The sequence below is a fragment of the Anthonomus grandis genome, chromosome 17 (genome assembly GCF_022605725.1).
Source record: "Anthonomus grandis grandis chromosome 17, icAntGran1.3, whole genome shotgun sequence".
NCBI classification, from domain to species: Eukaryota; Metazoa; Arthropoda; class Insecta; order Coleoptera; family Curculionidae; genus Anthonomus; species Anthonomus grandis.
The window spans coordinates 4,558,894-4,572,503 of NC_065562.1; the positions used below are offsets into that span (position 1 = coordinate 4,558,894).

Sequence of the window (13,610 nt, forward strand, 5' to 3'; positions counted from 1 at the left end):
CGTAAAAAAGTTTCATTCAAATCCTTTGGGAGTTTTGGGAGTTATAGCCGTTTATATTTTTCTACATCTAACATTTCAATAATTGTTTACCAAAAAACTTTCGTTTGTAGAGATTTGCAACCATGTAAAATCGATTTAGATATTTATTACTAATTGCGTAAAAAAGTTTCATTCAAATCCTTTGGGAGTTTTGGGAGTTATAGCCGTTTATATTTTTCTACATCTAACACTTCAATAATTTTTTACCAAAAAACTTTCGTTTGTAGAGATTTGCAACCATGTAAAATCGATTTAAATATTTATTACTAATTGCGTAAAAAAGTTTCATTCAAATCCTTTGGGAGTTTTGGGAGTTATATCCGTTTATATTTTTCTACATCTAACACTTCAATAATTTTTTACTAAAAAACTTTCGTTTGTAGAGGTTTGCAACCATGTAAAATCGATTTAAATATTTATTACTAATTGCGTAAAAAAGTTTCATTCAAATCCTTTGGGAGTTTTGGGAGTTATAGCCGTTTATATTTTTTTACATCTAACATTTCAATAGTTTTTTGCCAAAAAACTTTCGTTTGTAGAGATTTGCAACCATGTAAAATCGATTTAGATATTTATTATTAGTTGTATAAAAAAGTTTCATTCGAATCCTTTGGGAGTTTTGGAAGTTATAGTCGTTTATATTTTTCTACATCTAACATTTCAATAATTTTTTACCAAAAAACTTTCGTTTGTAGAGATTTGCAACCATGTAAAATCGATTTAAATATTTATTGCTAATTGCGTAAAAAAGTTTCATTCAAATCCTTTGGGAGTTTTGGGAGTTATAGCCGTTTATATTTTTCTACATACATCTAACACTTCAATAATTTTTTACCAAAAAACTTTCGTTTGTAGAGATTTGCAACCATGTAAAATCGATTTACATATTTATTACTAATTACGTAAAAAAGTTTCATTCAAATCCTTTGGGAGTTTTGGAAGTTATAGTCGTTTATATTTTTCTACATCTAACACTTCAATAATTTTTTACCAAAAAACTTTCGTTTGTAGAGGTTTGCAACCATCTAAAATCAATTTAGATATTTATTATCTTTTATAAAAAAAAGTTTTATCCAAATCCTTTGGGAATTTTGGGAGTTAGAGCCTTTTTCATTTTTTTACCATTTGACTTTTTAATTAATTTTCACAACAAAACCTTAGTTTGTAGAGGTTTGAGACCATCGTCAGTCGATTTAGGTATTCATTGTTAATATCTGGACAAAAAATTATTAAAATCCCTTGGGAATTTTTGGAGATACGGGCATTATATTGATTAAATAACAGGGAGCGCGGACTATAAATTGGTCGCTGGCAACCGGCATATGCTGCGTTCTCGATTTTGGTTGCTGGATATCGATCGGACGCTAGCTTCACACACATGATGTTCAACCTGTTTAAACTTACATCTGGGATATGATTTTCCTGAGCCACATTATCAATTAAATTATTGTTGGGCACTGTGACAGTAAAATTAGGTGCACCTGACTTAGGGAATAAAGAATCTATTACTGCAAGGCAGTCATAATAAAGAACCTCAATTTCATTTAAATCATCATCATGATTCGGGTCTATTACCAAAATTTCTGCCTGCAAATCTTGAATTTTGTTAAAACTCTCAGATAAAGTTGTTTTTCTAACAGAAAATGATCCAAATTTTCTTAAATCAGATTGGTCACTTACATGTTCATTAATGTACCTTGATATCCTTTCAATGCAAGCAATTGCCTGCTTTTTCTTGCTTTTTAGTCTTTCCAACTCAGTGGATTTAGGCGAAGACATTTTAAACCCTTAAAATTTAAAATAATTACAATATACCAAATAGTTTACAACAAATTGAAAATAATGAAAATGGAAATCGAAAATGTAAATAAAAACCCAGTACAATTACAATTGTACAAAATTTTGACAGTTCGGGTTAAAAAATAGTACAAACGGTAAATGTACTAAAAATCGCTAAATGTACAAAATTCGTACTAAGGATGTACTAAAATCAACAAATGTACTAAAAACTAGCTTCAAGATTTATGTACAAAAATGCCGCTATAAAATATAAATAATTAAATATCTTGTACATAAATGAAAAAATCAAAACAATTTGTATTAAAACACAAGTGCAAATCAGAAATAGAATGTTTATTTGTTGGTTTATTTTGATACCTTAATACTTCCAGTAACCTTAAATTGAGGTGGCGCCATCTGACATTCCTTCCGTCAATTGTCGAGTTCTGGTTTGATAAAAACGCCAGCTGCGCGCTGCGTGTCGATGTGGATTCCTGAATAGGTTGTAAACTCACCGCTAGGTGTCGCCACGAAACGGCGTGGCTTTGAAAATTCTTTTCCAGGTTCCACGAAAAAGGTACAAGCGCAACAAATGGGATTTTTTCTCACCAAAACTGCTTCTCATAGGCTTTTCTCCAATATCCAGCTCGAAAGACCATAAATATGTGCAAACCCTTTTTACTGGTACACATATTCGGCGATGTAACTTCTTCAATATAAAAAAAAGGTGGACTGTATTTTCAGGAAGCGCTGGAGTCGGGAAAAAAGACACTGCCGATGAGAAAATATAGGAATTTTATACACACAAACAATTTTAATACACTATTTACAGCAATTTACACGTTTTATGTATAAGATTCAGCATTTTGCTGACTTAAAATATAAAATAGAAAAGTAAAAAAAGATTTCAGTGCGCTTCTTGCGGACTTTTAGAGCGCTTTCAGACGAGGATACCGTATTCGAGATACGCGTATCCGAGATACAAATATTTCATACACCCAAATCGAACCTTTCACACAGCATTGGCGACGCATTCCGTATGCCGAAAGCAAATTTCGGTATCGCTCATCTTTCGGCCGCCGGCGACAGAATGCGTATGCCGCATACAGAACTATCATTATGTTATATGGACCTGTTCAGACACGCATACTTTTTATTCAGTGAATAGGGTAGAACATAGGCGTTGCGTTTTTTCTTCTTGCAGTCTTGCAGTAGTAAAGAATTAGTGGACATATTACATTATGTCTTTATATTATATATATATATATATATATATAGAAATGGAACGTGCAGTCTTTGACAACGAAAAATTTATAAGTTTGGTGGAACCAAATCCCTGTTTATGGGATACAGCGCACCCAGACTATTGCGATAGAAATAAAAAAACAGCAATGCTGGGTGGAAATTGCGAAACAAATGTGCGACAATTTTGAGGAGATGACAGCAGCTCAACAAAATGAATATGGTAAGTATTATTTAGCATTAAGCATATTTTTATTTCAAATAAATATTATATTATTTTAAGTAAGTAGTGCAGGCTAAAAAGTTTACATAATATGGGATTATTTTTAATGAAATTTATTTTCCCAAAAATACTTAGTATCTTAAGATTAACTCACTATTATACAAGGTGTCTCGTATCGATATGTTCAAATTTTCGGAGCGTAAAGTACACTTCTGTTAAAGTAAAAAAAATTGTAAAGTGTGTAGTAAAGTAAGTAAAAAAATATTTAATAAATCAAAAAGGTCAATTGATAATATTATATTAGGATTAAAAATAAATTTCAAAATTTCAACATCATTAGTTCACACTGCAATGCAGCTATTCTGCCATGGTAATATATCAGTATTCATGAAATAGTCAGCAAAATAGTCACGAATAATAATCGCTGATCTTGCAGAACCCGCTCCTGTTTCCGCAACATAATCATCATCATACAATCCTTGGACGGATAAGGTATCTTCATGTTTATATCCATCTCGTACACGAACAAAATTATGGAGCACAGTACAAGCTTTAACTATGTCAACGGCAAAATCTATTGACACGTTGAGTGGTCTGTGAAATATTCTCCACTTGTTAGAAAGTATTCCAAAAGTACACTCAATAAATCTTCGTGCTCGAGTCAATCGGTAATTATGTATTCTCTTTTTTGATGATATATTTTTTCCACCATATGGCCTCATGACATTGAAGGATAAACCAAACGCTTCGTCTCCAACAATAACATATGGGATTTTGTAATCCTTCTTTTGTGGCAAAAAATCTGGATTGGGAAAATCTAGCTTTTTTGACGTTAAGTTCTTATAAAAATGTGAATTCTTAAAAATGCTTGAATCACTGTTTTTGCCATAATCTCCAATATCTACAAATGTAAAGCAATAATTCGAGTCACACACAGCCAGAAGTTGAATTGAAAAAAAATGTTTATAGTTAAAATAAAGTGAACCACTATGTTGTGGTTTTATAACCCGGATATGTTTGCCGTCTATGGCACCCAAACAGTGTGGATAATTTGCATTTTTCAAAAAACCGTCTGCGATTTCTAACTATTTTTCTCGTGTGGGCATTGGTATACATTGTTCTTTCATAAATATCCAAATTAGCTTGCATGTTTGCTGAATTATTTCACTCGCTGTTGAAATTCCAACTCTGTAGTTATAATGTAGCTCAGTAAGTGAGCAACCAGTCGCCAGGTACCTGAAAATAATAAAAAACAAACTTTTTTAATTTTTCAGAGAAAGATCTTCAAAAAAAATGGAAGAATTTAAGAAACTCTTTTGCTCGAGAGTTGGCGAAAAGAAAAAAGAAAAAAAGTGGTGACGGAGCTTCTTGGAAAACCTATATATTTTTTGAACAGCTATCATTTTTGATGCGATGCTCTTCAAATAGAGAGTATAAAAATTTAATTTGCCAAATTATGAACTACCAAATTAATAGATTTATTTTAGGACCACTTCAAATTTTATAGAGGAAAATGAGAATTTCGGAGAAACTTTGGATCATGTACAAAACGAGCATATTACTCCTATAAGGCCTACACATGTACAGAAAAAAAGGAAAGGGGCATCGGAAACCGACCATAACACCGAGATAGTGAAACTATTGAAGGCAAGTCTTGAACAGCGACAAACAAATGAGATTATTCTAGATAATGACGGAGATCGACATTTCCTTCTTTCGCTACTGCCTGACTTTAAAAGAGTGCCAATTGACAAAAAGATGGATGTGAAATTGGCAATGATACAATCGATAAAATCTGCCCTATTACCCCCTCAATATGCATTAAATTACAACCATGTACAACATTTGCCGTTTTATCCTTCCACTCCTAATCCCCCGTTTACACAACATAAGTCATCATCTTCACATCTGCACGTTTATGGTCATCCTTCTTCCACTCATTCTGATTTAGCGTCCCAATCTTCAACCTTCAACACTTCATTCATCGAGTTACAATCTTCACCCAATCAAAGACCAGAAACAATTCCCCTCCTCTCACCCCATTCCGTTGAATCAACTGCCACCTCAACAGACGGATCCTTCATCGATCTCCTTGTAAACTACAAAGACTAAGTAATAAGTAATAAAGATAGACTAAGTAATAAGATAATTATTAAATTTCTTTTGGAAAACTTTAAATAAAAATTCGTTTAGAAAAAAAACTATAAGTATTTTTCCTTACCTTAACGTCATGGCTAGTCGTTCTTTTGACGCAATACTTCTACGCATATTTGTGTCCTTTTTAACAAGTCTGATTTTCAAAATATTATGAAGTTCCTCAAAGGACTGAATAGACATTCGAAAATAATTAAAAAACTTCGATGGATCTTGCAACAAATCTTGATATAATAAATTATACATTCCCTTGCTTTCTCTTAATCCCAACATGGGATGGACCCACAAAATACGCCTCCTTTTTAGTTTCTTCTTCTTATTATTTAATAAATGCCACACCGCAATACACTCTTCTATTTCCATAATTTAAAACTACAACTGCACTACACTGGGTCTGTTTCCGAACTAAAACAACAAGACAAGACGGTATGCGATACAGAAGTAAAACGTATCCGGTCGTAATTCTGTATCCCGCATACGGTATCTTGCATACAGTATCCCCGTCTGAAAGAGCTCTTAGCGGCTTACGCGCCCAAAGTCAATGTCACATCAATCACTTGTCACTAAAATCAAATCACTGGCGTAGCGTCGCGTCATAGGCGTGCACATTACTTACAAATACTAACACAATTAAAAAATACATACAAATAAAAGGTTGTTGGATTTGTTTCCAACACTTATTACTAATTACATATTACTATTTAGTTATTATGAAATAATGGTATATTTATATGTACACCATACGAACAGTTAAATATTTACAATTGTATATTTTTTTACAAATGTTGCATGGCACAAAAAAAAAGTATATCGAAAAAGTTTTAGATAGAATAGTAGTAGTGATCAGACATATAATGTGATTTTTTTTTAAGCCTGGTTAAGTATTTACAATAACATTCGTTTTATATAAATATTTCAGATGGCGTCCAATACTACGCCATCGCAGGTTAAAAAAACTTTGTTATATTAAATATTAATCTGTAGGTGTTTTTTTAAACATCCGTTTACTATATTGGTTTACATATTTTAAAAAAATGTTTTTTTCTTAAAATCACGTTTTTTATTACATTATTATTCTCCAGTTACAAAAATATTTAAAACTATATACAGGGTGGTTGATCATAAATAAAATATTATTTATGAACACACAACAAACATTTATAAATTAACATAGGTTCTATCCTCTTTAACAGTTAAGCTTTGTGATCCATCATATTCGTCAAGTTCCTCTATTCCAGACAATCCGCTATTTTCGTCATCTTCATGTCACTTTCTGTATCACTATTCGTTGAATCCAAGTTAATTATCAGCTGCTCGACAACTAGGTCTATGGTTGGTTCTTTTTCTAAATATTCCCGTTCAAAACGTTTGGCCCGTTTACACCTAGATTTCCATTTTTCGGCAGAGAATTCTTCAAAAAAGGCATCACAATATTTTATAACTTCATTGAAGTTAAAATTTATGTTTTTTTTGGCCACGTATGTTTTGAGTTTAGCCCAAACCAACTCGATCGGATTTAAATCGGGATGATATGAAGGGAGCCGTAATACCTCGTGATCTTTTGCGTTAGAGTTCATCTATTTCATATTTTTTATATTTCGGCTTATGCAGCTTTATTAAATTGTATAGTTGCGGCTTTAGCATATTGTCTTTTTTTGGGTGTTGAAAACATTGTTGCTTCGCCTGTTTCCATTTGGGTTGCCTCCTGCTTAATTCTGCCAATACTCCTTAGGGAAACGCCCGTTGCCGCTGCAACACGGTCTTGAACCTTCAAAAGAAATTATTATTTAAAAATCTGTCTGCCATATTTTAATTTTCTATTAAAGCCCTTTTAATTTTCTTTTTAAAGATGTATCACACTTGCAGAACATAGAAGTAATATACAGGGTGCAAGCTAATAAAAAATAAATTTCGGCTGTAACAGTGTTAAAGTTTCCATATATTTTAAAAATTTGCCACTATCATTCCTTTATGAGATAAATTAGTTTTTTTTTTAATTTTAGGTGAGGATAAAATATTTACATGTTTTATATTATTTTATAGAAACATTTTTTTTTAATTACAATGACAAAAGATCAGATAATCAGTTTTTAAAACAGCATCAGGCAACTTAATACAGCACTTTAAATTTAATGCAAAAAAGAGCAATATCCTATAGAAATTTGTTAATGCAAAAGAGTTAAATAATACAAATTTTGAAAAAATATCAATATAAATTAAACCACAGCTTTATTTAGAAATGTCAAATTGTTAAAGTTTACCAAAAAATAATAAAAGCTTATCATTATTTGAAATCAAAAGTAAATTTATGAAAAAAAATTAAAAACATACCTTTTGTAGAGGAATACTAACTTCACAAGCAACTGCTTCTGCTTGCATGAACTTCAATACATTACTAATTATCTCACGACTTTGACCGTTAAACACTTTTTTCGTAACTTTACTTGTAAAAGGCATTTTAAAAATAAAAAAGAACGAACGAAAGGGTACTGTTTTAAATTTTTCACAACTAACTTTAATACGCAGATGTAAACTCTCTAAACACTCCGAACGCACAAGTAAAAATGAGCTCTCCAGCTGGACTGGGGGTCTTGCTACCGCGCACCCGATTCTCAGAGGCCACGACTATTTGGTTGACCTGTACCTGGAGTTTGGTACGTTTTACCCGACTCACCCTGTATAATTACCACTGTTAGCTTAAAATACAATACAAATTGTAATATCATAATAATAGTCTTGGATAAATGTTCTGTTTGTATCATAAAGACTACAATAAATAAACAATTATTTCAATCATAAAAAGTTTACGAAAAATCCAAAATTTATATTTAAATGTGTTATAACATAATATCTTCATAACTATCATCATCATAATTATCATAACAATATGATAATTACTGCAGTTGAAAGGCTAATAGAACCATATTTAATTTAATTGTAATAGAACAAAATTTAATTTTGATTCAATTTATATATTAAGAATCTTTTTCGTTTGGTTGGAATTCCACCCACCTAACTTAAGCCATCTATCTATGAAGGATATTTCCTAAATATTGTAATATCAAGTAAAACTAATACACAAAAAAATTAATCTATTTATTAAGAACTTAAATGTATTAAAAGATAATAAAAAGTTAGAACTGTCAGATTTTTATAATTATAGTTTTCCGACAATGGGTCGATGTGGTTTCTGGAGGCTCACCCGATATATAGTTAGCGGTATACAATATCAGCATTTTTGTATTTCAAGTGCCTTCAGATTTTTTTTCGAAAGAAGATTCAGAAAATAATTACGAATTCAAAAAACACTTACTATTTGCAATATCAAAGATGATGTTACTTTTTAGTATAAGCCGCATCGCTTAAATTATTTTAGATTATTAAATCACAACTGACAAGTTACCTATGTTAATATATTTACGTAACCGTAATATATAATTTTAATAAATTATAATGAAACATCTGGATTGCAAAATAAAAAAAATATATTAAAGCATTTATTAAATAAATAAATAAAATTTAAACGTTCATATTTTAAGGCCTAATTGTAGAAGACCCAGATGAAATTGAAGCTCCTGAATAATATCCAGAATATGCTAGATTTTGAGCATCATTATTGGAAGATGTCCATACTCTAGAATAGGGTCCCCCAGCATTTGGTTCCCAACCTGGTTCATAGGAACTTGGCGTAGCTGTAGAAGGACCTGATAGGGGAGGACCATAGGCTGTCATTGGTGGTTCTGGCACAGGTGACATAGTCATCATTGGCATCGGCATTCCTAAAAATAAAATATTTATAATGAAAATATCAAAAAACTACAAAGCTTCTTTTGTGATTTTTAGATTCCACATATTAACTAGAATTATAACTTTCTTAAAAGTTCTATCTTTTCATTATCTTTCAAAACATTCAAGTTCTTAATAAAGAAAATAAATTTTTGTGTATTAGTATTACTTGATATTACAACATTTAGGAAATATCCTTCATAGATGGCTTAAGTTAAGTGAGCGGGATTCCAACCAAGCGAAAAAGATTTTTAATATAAATTGAATCAACGCTTAGGCAAAATTACTTATTATATACAAAAAAAAATATAATTAAGTAAATTTGTAAAATAAATTATAATAAAGAAGCACCGTTACTAGGCCAATATAGTGTAATATCATAAAACATCTTACAGTAAAAGATTTTACATCATTAACTTTTTTCTCATATATATATTTTTCTTTAATATTTTTACTACTTTAAAATTTTTTTAACCATAATTACTCTTAGATGAATTGATAATAAATGATACTTATCTTTAATATAATGATTTGAGAAGAGCTGAGCCAAACAGAATTAAGTAGACCATAACAACCCTCTAAATAATATAAAATGTATTATAAAGCTCCTTTTCATAGTTTTGGAATAAATTAAATCAATAACGGTAATTCTTAAATAAGTATTAATTATTTATTGAATAATGAATTATACGTCGTAATAATTACTGAAATAAAATCTAAGACTATTATATATTTTTAAAAAATATTGTGGTTGCTTACCTGATTTGACACACAACTGATAAATTATAAATCCTAATACCAAAATGATGGCTAATTTTGAAAGAATTAGTGCTTTGAAAGCTTTCAAACTGGCTAGAGCAACGAAGATTGGCATAAGAAGTTTTGTCTTGAGCTTGAAAAGCAGCAAAAAAGGCAGCAATAGTTTTTTCTTTAATATTCCCCTGGCTAAAAAATAAATTTAATAAACACTGGCAATAAATTGATAGCAGAAATTAATAACCTTTAAAAAAAGATTAATATTATTAAATAGACACTTATTTTAATGTTTGTACAACCTATTTATTTTTTTTTCTTTTGTGTTATAAATATAATAATATCACAAATATTTTAAGTTATTTTGCAACCCTAGTTTATAAATTTTCTGATCGGGAAGTAGTTTTCCGTTAAGTAAAGTTTAATTAGTAAAAATGATTTAATAAAATTCTTGGATAACCTGAAAAAAATATTAGTAATTAATAAAAAATTTTTATAATTTTACTTAAAAATTCTGAAAATCGTAAAATTTCTAGAATTATATTAGGGAAGAAGTCTATTCTGAAGTGGAGTCAATATAAAATTGAAAAGTTAGTAGGGGAAGTCTTTTCTCCACAAATAAAATGCTAATCCTCTAATTTCAAGACACGTGTATGTGTTAAGTAACCCAAGTCTGATGATGGCAAGAACACTTGCCGAAATCATAACTCTTGAAATTAGAGGATTAGCGTTGTGGAGAAAAGACTTCCCCTACTAACTTTTCAATTTCTAGAATGTTTGCGAACCATAAACGAAAAGGTTTTAAAAGTATCACAAGGTAGCAATCTAAAAAATAGTAGTTCCACAAAAATTTAATTCTTACTGAATTAATAAATTTCAAATATGGCATGAATGCCACTGTTCACTACGCAAAAATATATTCCCCTAGCGGCCAGCATAGAAAAGAGGTGAAGAATTGTCATTTTCTCTTTAAATGAAGGCTTTGTCTAAGATTTTCAGTTGCATGCATTCATGGCATATACGCAATCCTCTTATACATAAGACCTAAATTGGCCAGGTTTAGCATTAACAAAATCTTTTTAGTTTTAATACTAGAAACATCTTTTACTCATACTAACTCAGTTCATGCAGACAAAAAACTTTTAAAATTATATCTGAACACTATATTTGGATTTTGAAATGGTTAAGGGATCAACTAAGCTTGATCTAGATTTGTCTATCCCAACAAACCTATACGAAAGATCATTTTCCTTTAATTTAATATAACTTTTCGTGAAATTCTCCTATTAAATTGCAATTCTTCTGATTCTGCGTTCTTCAGAGAACGGATCAAATGTTGGGTTCTAAATCATATCTTTTAAAATTTTCTTTTCGTTTAATATCTCAACTTTTCTTAAAATACTTTATATTAGCTGTTTTTTATATTCAGGTATTCTTGCAAATAGGGTGGTTACCTGAAAAAGCGGCTAAATCGAACGGCACATGCCATTACATATTTATTTTCTAAAATGTTTTTGTATTTGCCTAAATAAAACAAAAAAAAAGTTTTGGGGATCTACATAGACAAGCAAGTAGCTGTTTTGAGCTATTTCAAAAATATTTCAATGTTTTGATTAATTTGTTAAGAGAATTAACAAAAATATATGACAAATAAAAAAATGCTATGAGTTTCAATTTTGGATTTGAAATAAAGTGTTTAAAATACAACTGAAGATTTCCCTGAATATTTCTAAATTATTCATCCTGTATATTCAGCTAAATATGAAAATATTTAGCAAATATAACAATTTTTATTTTACTTACTGTAATCAATTTATCCATACGTCGCTTAAGCTTTTCTATAAGGTGAAGTTTGTACAGCTAATATCAATTTTTGAGTTAAAAGCTGTTTTTTTATTCTATATTTTGTTATGTTTGGCTTTTTTCTTTTTTCTTACATTTTAAATGCACGAAGAAACCACATATCGTATGTTTTAACGTTGACGCTAATTTGTCTTTTATATATACGATATAAAATGCATAATAAAATATATATAATATTTCAGAAATAACTAAAAATGTTATTTAATGAAAAAAAAATTACTTCAGCTTCTTAAATTACTTAAAAATCACTACCTATAAAAAAAATATAATTGAAAGTTATATTTTTTCTTACATTCATTTTCGTCTGTCACTATGTCAACGCCACTTCTAGGGTTATATACGATTTCGGTGCTTTCGGCTAATAGCTCAGGTACCCTCATTCGAAACTCTTGTGTTTTCAAAACACGTTCGACGCGTTTGAAAATTGCATTGTCAATATTCTGGAAAAATGGAATTTTAAATTAATAATTTTGTCTTTCATTTTAATTCATATTGACTATTTAAATATAATTAAGCGTAAATATTACTTAAAAAATAGTTTAAGTTGAACACATAAATTTTAATATCTATAAACCAATAAATGAAACTTAAACCAATCCTCATTTATTATAATTTTGATACATTCTAATTTTGCACTTGTTCCTGGACAAGTGGCTTCAGTTCACGTGAAAAAATTCTTTTTATTGAGAATTACAGGTAGGTTTTTTATATATGTTATTTTTCATAACTAAATGGTAATTTTTTTTTTCAAATATATATGAATAATATATGTTTTATTTATTTTTATGTAAAGAAGACTCGTTAAATCAGACGAATTCTTTAAAACAATTTGGCTACAATTTCTATTCAAATATTACAAACTTTCAAGGGGTTAATTTTAATTATTTATTTTTATTCTATGTTATGTTAATTTATCATACAGACTAAGATTTTATAGAAAAGTGGTTCATATTTCTTATACTTTTACTTTTGAATTGACTTAATCAATTTTTTGTTTTTCTTTTTAATGATAAAACTCTGATCTTTTATTAATTTATAGTATTAATTATATATTTTCTTTATTTTCTTATGAAATAAATTCATCTTTTAAAATGAAAACGAATTACTGTTTTTAAAATGTGTGGAATTTAAGGCTTATGTCTTTTTTACTTTGGGATTTTTGGAAAATAAATTCACCCATAAAATGATTTCTATTATGTATGCGGTAAACGAAGTATCAATTTAAAAATCGTTAAGATTAATGAAAAATTTTAAAAAATACATATAAGGTAAAATAGTTGGTTACCTTGGAGCTTCTAGAATCAGTCTGTATTCCCAAGACATTATCTAAGTATTCTAGCACTTCATTCTTTACACACTTCATATCTTGGCATTTGCCAAGTACCTTAGAAACTAGCATATCCCCTGAACCAGAAAGTTCAGAACTTGCACTAGCTATAACCACCAAAACAATACAGATTGGTCTCCACATTATATGTTATTATCGATGTGTGCAGAGATACAAAAAACTAATCAATGAATTTGAAAATGAATGGGTGCAGTTTTATACGACGCGGCACCAGGTCAGATTATGTGTGACTGATTTGTATATTGATTAGGCGCCCCAATATTTTAGCGAAAAAGGTTTGGTTCCGTTAAACAAATCCGGTAGTACTTGGTATGCAAAATCAATACCAGAGTTCGCTTTTAAAATTTTTGGTATGTAGAATGTGAAACTTTTATTTATAATTTTTCTCAGGTATTTTGTTAACGTTTTGAACGTGCTTAATTT

At 29.7% G+C, this 13,610-nt stretch overlaps 1 protein-coding gene across 1 annotated transcript; it reads right to left on the reverse strand.

Annotated features, from left to right (window-relative positions):
• Positions 1-8,904: 8,904 nt before the first annotated feature.
• On the reverse strand, positions 8,905-13,360 carry LOC126746433 (uncharacterized). Its single transcript, XM_050454685.1, has 4 exons — positions 13,125-13,360; positions 12,132-12,279; positions 9,983-10,168; positions 8,905-9,216 (listed from the first exon to the last, which is right to left on the reverse strand). The coding sequence occupies exons 1-4, from the start codon at positions 13,308-13,310 to the stop codon at positions 8,972-8,974; spliced, it is 765 nt and encodes a 254-aa protein (XP_050310642.1). The 5' UTR covers positions 13,311-13,360; the 3' UTR covers positions 8,905-8,971.
• Between the last annotated feature and the right edge of the window lie 250 nt (positions 13,361-13,610).